At 37.7% G+C, this 10670-nt stretch overlaps 1 protein-coding gene across 1 annotated transcript; it reads right to left on the reverse strand.

Annotated features, from left to right (window-relative positions):
• Positions 1 to 4074: 4074 nt before the first annotated feature.
• LOC117537216 lies at positions 4075 to 10401 on the reverse strand. The gene is made up of 15 exons (XM_034202367.1): positions 10243 to 10401; positions 9861 to 10026; positions 9692 to 9774; positions 9367 to 9543; positions 8457 to 8564; positions 8280 to 8366; positions 7945 to 8049; positions 7582 to 7716; positions 6082 to 6216; positions 5857 to 5925; positions 5656 to 5750; positions 5053 to 5179; positions 4783 to 4900; positions 4616 to 4698; positions 4075 to 4443 (listed from the first exon to the last, which is right to left on the reverse strand). The coding sequence occupies exons 1-15, from the start codon at positions 10399 to 10401 to the stop codon at positions 4330 to 4332; spliced, it is 1761 nt and encodes a 586-aa protein (XP_034058258.1). The 3' UTR covers positions 4075 to 4329.
• Between the last annotated feature and the right edge of the window lie 269 nt (positions 10402 to 10670).

The following is a 10670-nucleotide window of genomic DNA, read 5'->3' on the forward strand; positions in this document are numbered from 1 at the left end:
CCAACAAAAGGGACACAAGGTCATCAATGTCTCTCTTTACCATTGGCCTAATTGCACAACAAATTAGTGGGAAAAATGTGGAGCACTAATCCATCATGTGAAATGTTGAGTTAATCTAAATAATTACTTATGGGTTGAAATCAAATTAACATTAGAACTAAAGTCAGTCAAAATTGGACTTGCACGGATCAGAATCTAATCAATACACCATTTTCCCAGCTCTGTAATGAAAAGGATAACAAGATTAGGTACATTACAGGAGTGTTAAAACACCCAAACATGCCCACTTATCTTATTCTAGTAGAGATTAGAGGACAAGGTCTAATGTTGTGAACAAAATGATCAAGTCAAAGTTATTTTGTTTATTATATGTTATGTACCACATTTAATTTAATAATTAATCTTGAATTACTAATAACTTTAAAGAAGGCAACAATTTACAATTTGGATAGGGTGATTACTCATCCAAAGTGTGTGTGTGTGTGTCAGAGTTCCCGTTAGCCGGTAATTACCGGACTACGACCGGTAAAATATGTTGAAGACCGGCAAATCTAAATCTCTCCGGTCAAAGTGTCCGTTCAAAATAATTTCCGTTTAGCGCAATATTACATCAGTTGCGCAACTTGCGCCATTTATGTGACAGACAAAAGAGTATGTGACAGACATGAATAGTCAATTCTAATGTCTAACACGTAATGTGGAGAAAGAGATGTCCTGTATGGGTTGATTGTGCGTTGATCTGTTGGTAATGCCTCGGGGTTCCGGTGGGCATGTAAACAAATGCATAATGCTGCGCTATACTTTGCGGCCTCACCCGGTTGCATAGCGACGCTTATTGTTTAGGTGTCTTTTAATAAGCAGGTAGTCCTATCATTAGCTAGAACTAGCTAGATCTGATCGATATGGACATAAACACGAGTGGAGTCTAATCTGACGGGAGAGAGAGATCAGCTGCTGCAGCTGACGAGTCGACACGCAGCTCTGGATGATCACATGCAGCGGTGAGCGGAACAAAGCACACACCAGGTTAGAATAGCACACGTAGGCCTAGCTATTTTAATGACCTCTCAAACTACCGTAACTAGTTATAGATATGTTTAGTTTTACTGTCGGGTCACTCATTACTGATCCGCGAGCTGCATGATACTGACGGGCTGTCAGAGGGAGAGCGCTCCGTTTATTAACTGCGGTCAACTCAGCCGTCTCTCGCATTTGCTTGGTCAAATGAGCAGCGCTTCATTTTTGAGTGCGCGATTAATAGCGTCTTTACGGTAATCGCCGAGAAGTGGCGCTGACGGTAGTACAAGTGCTTATGCTATATTTGATCAATCAATGATATTTGATGAGGGTTAACATGATTTTTAGCCATAAGTTCTTCATCAAATTGGTACTGTTGGACTCAGTACATGTTAGACTACTACCACAAATACAATCAAGTACTTTTACTGTGTACTATTTGAGTAATACTCTGTCAAACTCCCCTCCAGAGTACAATAATGCATGTTTTCTGCCCTCTTTGATGAGAGATACAATCATTTTTTGCAATGAGTTCTTAATAAAATTGGTTATGCTGAATTCTGTACTACTTGGACTACTACCACGAGTACAATCAAGCACTTTTACTGTGTACTTTTTGAGTAATACTTGTTTAAACTCCTGTCCTGAGTACACAAAAGAATGTATTCTGCTATCTTTGATTTGAGATCAAAATGATTTTGTGCAATAAGTTCTTAATGTAATTGGTACTGTTGGATTCAGTACTACTTGGACTAATAGCACAAGTACAATCAAGTACTTTTACTGTGTACCTTTTGAGTAAACCCCTGTCAAACTCCCCTTCAGAGTACAATAATGCATCTTTTCTGCCATCTTTGATGAGAGATAAAAGGATTTTGTGCAATAAGTTCTTACTGAAATTGGTACTGTTGGATTCAGTACTACTTGGACTACTACTAAAAGTACAATCAAGTACTTTTACTGTGTACCTTTTGAGTAATCCCCTGTCAAACTCCCCTCCAGAGTACAATAATGCATGTTTTCTGCCATCTTTGATTTGAGATAAAATGATTTTGTGAAATAAGTTCTTAATGAAATTGGTACTGTTGGATTCAGTACTACTTGGACTAGTAGCACAAGTACAGTCAAGTATTTTTACCGTGTACTTTTTGAGTAATCCTTTGTCAAACTCCACCCCTGAGTACAATAATGCATGTTTTCTGCCATCTTTGATGAGAGATAAAAGGATTCTGTGCAATAAGTTCTTAATGTAATTGGTACTGTTGGATTCAATACTACTTGGACTACTACCAAAAGTACAATCAAGTACTTTTACTGTGTACTTTTTGAGTAATACTCGTTTAAACTCCTGTCCTGAGTACAATAATGCATGTTTTCTGCCATCTTTGATGAGAGATAAAATGATTTTGTGCAATAAGTTCTTAATGTAATTGGTACTGTTGGATTCAGTGCTACTTGAACTACTACCAAAAGTACAATCAAGTACTTTTACTGTGTACCTTTTGAGTAATCCTTTGTCAAACTCCGCCCCTGAGTACAATAATGCATGTTTTCTGCCATCTTTGATGAGAGATAAAATGATTGAACTCCCTTCCAGAGTACAATAATGTATTCTTTTTTTACCACGTCAAATTCCTCGTACGTGTAAACCTACCTGGTAATAAACATGTTTCTGATATATAATAAGCGTTAGAAAAATGTTCTTCACAATACTGACTATGTTGGACAGAGTATTTTAACAGGATATGGTAAACACATGATATGAACACTAGATCCACTAGATCAGTACTCCAGCAACAGCATTGTTACACTTTGGAAAGTCTTTAGAGACTGGCCTGGATCACAACTTTCCTTCAGCACAGTGACACACCCTTGTCACTCTTGTTGGCCTCTTATGACGCTGCATGTCTTTTAATATATGTATAATATATTATTTCTCTGCCCCTAGTTCTTTCCTTGCAGATTCTTCAGTCTCATCAGCCTCATCAATCCATCAGTCCCAGTCAACGTCTTCAGCCTCCAGCACGCTTTCCCTGTACAAGGCTCATTTCCCATGATCACAACACCTTATATTATCCTGTCTTTAACAAAATGTAAAGTCCTTCTACTGCACCTTTTGAAGACTCCAAAACAGGCATTTGGACTGTATGTGTTTGGAGAAATTATACAACAAATGGCCCAGATTTGTACTATAGAAAATCGAAATCTTGTAATGTAGGAAACAATTCACACTGGCTACCATGTGATATAGGCTTTGTTTTGCAATATTTATTCAACGGTCACTTCTTAGTTAAACAAATCTCAAATATACACTGAACAAAAATATAAACGCAACACTTTTGTTTTTGCTCCCATTTTTCATGAGATGAACTCAAAGATCTAAAACATTTTCTATATACACAAAATAACCATTTCTCTCAAATATTGTTCACAAATCTGAAAAAATCTGTGATAGTGAGCACTTCTCCTTTGCTGAGATAATCCATCCCACCTCACAGGTGTGGTATATCAAGATGCTGATTAGACAGCATGATTATTGCACAGGTGTGCCTTAGGCTGGCCACAATAAAAGGCCACTCTGAAACGTGCAGTTTTGCTTTATTGGGGGGGTCCGAAAACCAGTCAGTATCTGGTGTGAGGGGTAGGGTTAGGGTTAGGGTTAGGGTAATGTTGTGAATTGAGTGGCCCATGGTGGTGGTGAGGTTACGGTATGGGCAGGTGTATGTTATGGACGACGAACACAGGCCACTCGATTCACAACATTACCCTAACCCTACCCCTAACCCTAACCCTACCCTACCCCTACCCCTACCCCTCACACCAGATACTGACTGGTTTTCGGACCCCCCCCCCCAGACCCCCCCAATAAAGCAAAACTGCACGTTTCAGAGTGGCCTTTTATTGTGGCCAGCCTAAGGCACACCTGTGCAATAATCATGCTGTCTAATCAGCATCTTGATATGCCACACCTGTGAGGTGGGATGGATTATCTCGGCAAAGGAGAAGTGCTCACTATCACAGATTTTTCAGATTTGTGAACAATATTAGAGAGAAATGGTTATTTTGTGTTTATAGAAAATGTTTTAGATCTTTGAGTTCATCTCATGAAAAATGGGAGCAAAAACAAAAGTGTTGCGTTTATATTTTTGTTCAGTGTATATTCTAAATATATCAAATTGAGCATATAAATGAAAACTCTTTCACAGCAACCACATCCCCTGCTTTTTGGAAAAGTCTGGAGTCCCAGTCCCCAGCTGGTGCCTTTTTTTGTTAATATAGGACATACAGCAACCGCATGTTCATGCACAAACATTATTTGTCACACAGAGAGCAAACCCAGTCCCCAACTTGTGCCTCTTCAAGAGACTTTTGGTCCATATGCAGGCACTGTGTGTGGCACCACCGGAAACAGCTGTCACACTGAATCTGCAATAGAAGGAGTGGAGACAAATGAGAGTAAAGCCCTGCTTATAACAGCTTTGAGCAATGGTCAACTGCATCCCTCAAGTGTTTGTATTTAGTTTCTGCTTTCATTTAATGCTTTTCTACAAATCTAAATTGTGAAATATCTGAAGTCTCAATATTCATTAAACCTTACCCAGTCAGTGTGGGTGTGATGTGGCACTGAGCCGGGTGGTTTTATGCCGGCGCACATGGCACAGTTGACTTCTTTGTCAAACACTGATGAAAAAAAAAATGCTAATGTTACATCTCAAGTACAACAATATCAGAATTGAATTGATATTTTGAAAATGTAGCACGCACCTGATGCTGTCAGTATTTCCATGGCCAACACTTTTCTTTGATGCGCCATCTCCTTTTTTGTGGTCCCAAAGGCCATTGTTGGTGTTTTAGGAAAGACTTCCATGACCTCCTTTGCCATCTTAAAGTGATACACCATGTTATGTTCTTAAAATAACTATCCAACTACCCCAAATGTGTTTTTGTGAAAGGCAGTAAAACAGACTTAATCCTAAAAGCTGAATGAATGTTATATTAGCAAAAAGCATATATGAAAATAAATATTCCACTTACCATGCAGACAACTACCCCACAGCTATTGCCATCCTGCTGTACTGGGTGTTTCATTACTCCTCTCTTCCATTTTATGTCTACCCAGTCTGTCTTACTGCAGCAGGTCCTCCTCATTTTGAAGTAATCACTGCGTGAGATAAGATATATTATTAACGTACAATGCATACTGTATAAATACAATACTCGCATAATAACATAAATCCTTGTCACACTGTGTCTCAGCAGTCGAGTAACACCATTTGAAGTGATGTTAATGCATGTTTCCCAAATGTATATTTTAAGATGTAACATGCAGACACCTACAGTAGTCTGATGTCAAAATGAATTGACAATTGTTCACTCTAAGGACAGGTTGTTTATTCATTTATTGGGTGTTATGGTATAATCGGTATGGACCAAAGTCAAACATGCACACATTTTTCACACATTATATGTTCTGGTGTAGTAGTACATCAATTAAAAAAACAAAAGGGCTGGTTGTGGCAATATAGCTGATCCATCTATTCCCACATAAATATAACAATAAATATAAACATTATATATGAGGGAATAGAATGAAATAAATATTTTTGAAAAATAGGTGAAATTGGATGCAGTTAGTACCTGCATTTGTTGGCAGCATTGTCTGACTCTGCCTGCTCTGCAGAGTTGCGTGCAGGATCTGCCAAATACACTGTGCTTTCTTCAGCATTGATGTACTGTGGACACAGAAAAAGAAATATATATATTTTGAAATAAACACAACATCTCCAAAAACTTAGCTGATCAAGAAATATACAATTATATGATATAGACACTACTAACCAGAAATTTCCAGTGTATACCGTCTACATGTACAAAGGACACAATGGCTCCATAGCTGTCAAAGTGTATCTGTAATATATAAGAACAAAACAACTTCCATTTCCCATCAGGCTGTATTTGTTTTCTTTATACAGTAGAGTCAAATAGCTTGATAGAGTATGTTTATATTTAGACAAAGACATAATGAAAACCTTTGTAGTTATCCTCAATAGAAACACAAGTTACCTTTGACAAAGTGTGCTTCATGACCTCTTCTCTTTTCCCAAAGAGGATCACACCAGCTGAGTAGTGGTTGAGAATATAAATCCTCGTCCCCAGTTCACATTTATGTGCATGTATATGGAAAAGACACTCGATGATCTGGAGAGAATGTCGACAAGCAGACATTAATAAGAAATACAATTATATTAAATAATAATGTAGTTGACAGGTGTTAAGTTTCGTTGATAAAAACTGAAAATTATAACAGTGAATGACCACATTTGACTACTTCTTCTAGTGTACAATACAAGTTAAATATTCAACTGTGGATGCCTTTTAAGATTCACTTTTAAAAACAGTTTAATACATTTTAGGCTTTGGGTGCTAACAAGACTTCAGTGGTGTGCCATGAAGCTAGCGTTACATGAATATTGGATTAATGTGTAGTGAAGAGACTTGGTATGAGCACTAGTGCTGTAGACGTCGACGCGTCGACTTCAAAATATCGTCGACGACATATTTCCGCGTCGACGCGTCGCTACACACACGTGGGTCACCCAAAGCAACAAGCAGTTCGCAATCGCACTTTAAACACAATGGAGACTGAAACGGCTACCACCTCCTCCTCACAGGATTGCGCACGAAGCCCCCAAACGAAAACATCTCGCCCTAGGTCTTCAAAAGCATGGGAATATTTTAAAGTTAGTCCAAAACGCAAAGATATTTATATATTTATATCTCACTGAGACTGCTGCATAGCCTAGCAGAAGCAGCAGCTAGCTGTGGTGGCTACCATTAGCAGCTAGCATTTGCTCTCCGATTTTTTACATAAAATGGAATTATGGATTATAAATTCAATCATTTGTTTTATACATAGACGTTAAAAACCTATGGATTAACCGATTCAGCCGCGTTTTTTCTCGTTTTAATGCCATTGAACACGTCTTTTGATCAGATTGACAGCTACGGTGGTGAGACGATCTCCCTATGCTCTGTGAAGGTACGTGTTGTGATGACTGTATTTGCTTCCCCTGTCGCGAGTCCGGATCACTCAGTGATGATACTATATACCTACATAATCTGTGGAGTCTCAGCTTTAATCTGATATATTGTATGTGCAGCTACGATAAGTAATAAGGGTACTTTTTATCTTGAGTTCTGTGCCAATGTCCGTTAGCATTTTTCGCTCAGGGGTCATTTAGATGCTTCTTATGAGACTTGTGTTTTGTTTTGGTAAACATGGTTTGTATCGTCAATTAGCTGAGATTATTTCCGTTAATCTGGTATAACACATTAATAGGTTCTTAAATATTAAGATCCCCTGAGACACAGTATCGTGAAAAAAAATTTGTTTACATTACGTTTTTTTTACATTACGTTTTTTATGAATTGAACAACAGAAAAATAATCGTTAGATTAGTCGACTAATCGATCAAATAATCGCCCGATTAATCGTTTTCAAAATAATCGTTTCCCCCCAGCACTAATGAGCACTGGTTCTGTCCTATGATATGGATGAAATACCTCGCCTGTAAGCCACTGGTGTGGTCTAAGGGTCCGCATGTCAGAGTGACGGATGGTAAAACTGTTGCCTCTTATTTGAGTGGGGACTACAGACACCACCACCTCAGTGTCCTTTTTTTCCCACAACGCGGTCAGCTGGGGGTCACAAAAAAAATACTATATCATTTTTATGTCCCAAAGCTAGATTGTTAACAGAGCATGAGATACACATTGTAAATTGAAAGGTATTATTTTATAACGTTCCTTTAGCATTCCTTAAACATTAAAATCTGCATTTTAACTTTTTAGTTAATCAATTATTTTACTATTTTTATCTGGTCCCTCTGATGAACTCCCTGATGATGTGTCCTTACAGTTTCTTACCTCTGATGAAGCATCCACTTTACCTCCCTGTGCGTCATCCTCAGCATGCTCCGTCATGTCTGATGTGGATGAAGATTGACCTTGTCTTGCCTTGTCTTTTGGATCCTGTATAGAAGCCGAAACATCAACATTGCCTTTCACATTGTCCAATATGTGTTGTTAAGTGCATGTCATAGTTAATCACTTCATCACACAATTTGAATCTTCAGTTCTTCTATCATTACCTACAGTATACTAATAGAAAATGCAACATTAAGCTGTAGATTCCAAGCTGGTTTAGATGTATGTGTTTCAAATGCTTCCTGGCTTTGTTTAACCATGCTAAATGGGATTACCTGTGATGGAATATGTGCTTCCGTTTCACCTGGCGCTTGTTTTTGTAGTGGAGCTGGAGCTTTTGCTGTTTTTGTCTTCTGCATGAGCTGATAAAAACAAAGTGTTAATAACACAAATATTATTATGTTATTTTCAACAAACAGGATAACAATGGTTTGCTCTCAAAAAATACATACATTCTTCTTGTGCTGTCTGAAAACAAAAGGCTTGTTTATGGGTGTCACATAAACTCCTCGCCTGTTCTGCTTTCTTTTTTTCCATCGCTCCATGTCCACACGATGGGTCTGCAGTTAATAAGGAATATTGACAGAGTAAATGCACTCATGAATTACCTTTCATTACATATTCTGCCATTTCACATTATTCAATGTTGTTTTCTTTTCACAACAAACATTATCTTTGCCTGAAATAAATGTATTATTTCATTAATTATTATTCATCAAAATTATGAAACCAACTACATTCAGCATAGTTGCATCACAGTTTTGATTGGTGTATCAATATTATTGTGATATTATTAGCACACCTAATATAACTGTTAATAATGACCAAATTACCTGCAGAATAACTGTTGAGAAAATACTGAATGTACTCTTCGAATATCAGAGTAGCACATGATGACAAAGACCCTAAGTAGCTATGTACGTAACAGGATGTGTGATTACCTAGAAGAGAATCAGGACTGTTTGAGGCAGATGATAGCTATGTGATTAAAATGATGATTCAGCCTCTATGGAGAGAGACATATGACAAGCATGATCATTTCTGTCGTGAGCCTTAGCTAATCTGAACTAAACATTGTATACTGCTTTGAACCGGTATTCCTCCATCTTGTGACGGTGTAAAAAGTCTGTCTACAAGTCTCTTATATATAAAGCTTGTGAAGGACACTGCTCTGTGAACTATTTGTACCAAATGCTCTGTACGTGATGAATACTTCCATTCTTGCAAGGATAATAAATACATGTATCCTGATTATTGAAACTCAAGCCAGTGGCGAGTGATATTTTCCTAATCAATAGCAATGCTTAATGACTAGGGACAAATGTGATAACATAACAGCCATATATAAATAACAAACTGTACCTTCTTCCCCCTCCTCAGAGAGTCGCCATATTCCCTTAGCAGGGCGCTCAAGGTGACTTTGTATGTATGTACAAAATCGTCCAGCCTGGTCAGACGTCTCCGTTGAAAACGGATCTTTTTGAGGTCCCACTGGCTTTTTTCCATTATCCCTTGAGTTTTGTTGTCCTCTGTGTAATTCTGCGGTTGAACATATTAGTTACGGTACATCAAATTATATTGTTAACAATCACTTGGATTACATACTGTTTACATTGCAGTTTATAATATTGATTATAGAATAATGCATTGAAATTCAATATTACATCAAAGCTTTAGGTTTTTGTACCTGTGTGGGTTTTTTTGCAGCATTTTTGTACTTCTGGGAACGTTTCTGATAAATGGTCCCTGTTCCATGGCGTCCAAGGTCACCTAACCAAACAGTAAACATGCCTTATTATTTTATATTACATTACATTAACAAGCAGCTATAGAAAGACGTGCAAAATAAAACTTACCCAAGAGTAGGCCAGACCACAGACCAGCCAGGGGCAGAAAGTACTTAAGCAAGGAAGGGATGAAAGTCGGGCAGAAGTACATGTTGTCATCACCAGATTTCTCAATAACTGTTTGGGTTATTAAGTCCTCAAAATGCTGTTTGAAGGGCGTAGGTCCGATATCATTCTAGAAAAAACAATCCACAAATAACTTTAGTTGCATTGCATTGAGCTTGGGGTAATAGAAAAATATGTAAACCATGTTAATATTTTTCATTGTTTCTGGTCACACTGCCTCTGTCCTCTTTTCTGTGCTGTGTTGTACTTGAAGGTAAACAAATAATTTGTAATGATATTTTTGAGCTATGAAACAACTTCCAACATTCACATAATTATTACATACCACACAGTCTTCCACAATGGTTGAATCGTCCAAGTTTAACTGCGCTGAATTTGTCAGTAGTCCTTGGAGATTTTCAAAATGTTTTCCAACATTTCTGTCACTGTGGGAGCTGGAGAATACCACCACAGCACTGGTGACAACTTCATCCAGCTCGGACATTGTGGTGGCATTTATTAGGCAAGGCAAGGCAAGTTTATTTATATAGCACTTTTCAACACAAGGCAATTCAAAGTGCTTTACAAAAAATGAAAGACATTAAGAAAATGGCATTTAAAATCAGTCATTAAAAAGAAAAGCTAATAAAATAAACATTAAAAGAAAAAATACATGGATAAAAGTTACAGTGCCGTCTAAGATGTGAATAGTTCAATTAAAAGCAGCGTAGTAGTTTTGGTAGTAGTCCAAGTAGTACTGAATCCAACAGTACC

Source organism: Gymnodraco acuticeps, unplaced genomic scaffold (assembly GCF_902827175.1).
Source record: "Gymnodraco acuticeps unplaced genomic scaffold, fGymAcu1.1, whole genome shotgun sequence".
Lineage (NCBI taxonomy): Eukaryota > Metazoa > Chordata > Actinopteri > Perciformes > Bathydraconidae > Gymnodraco > Gymnodraco acuticeps.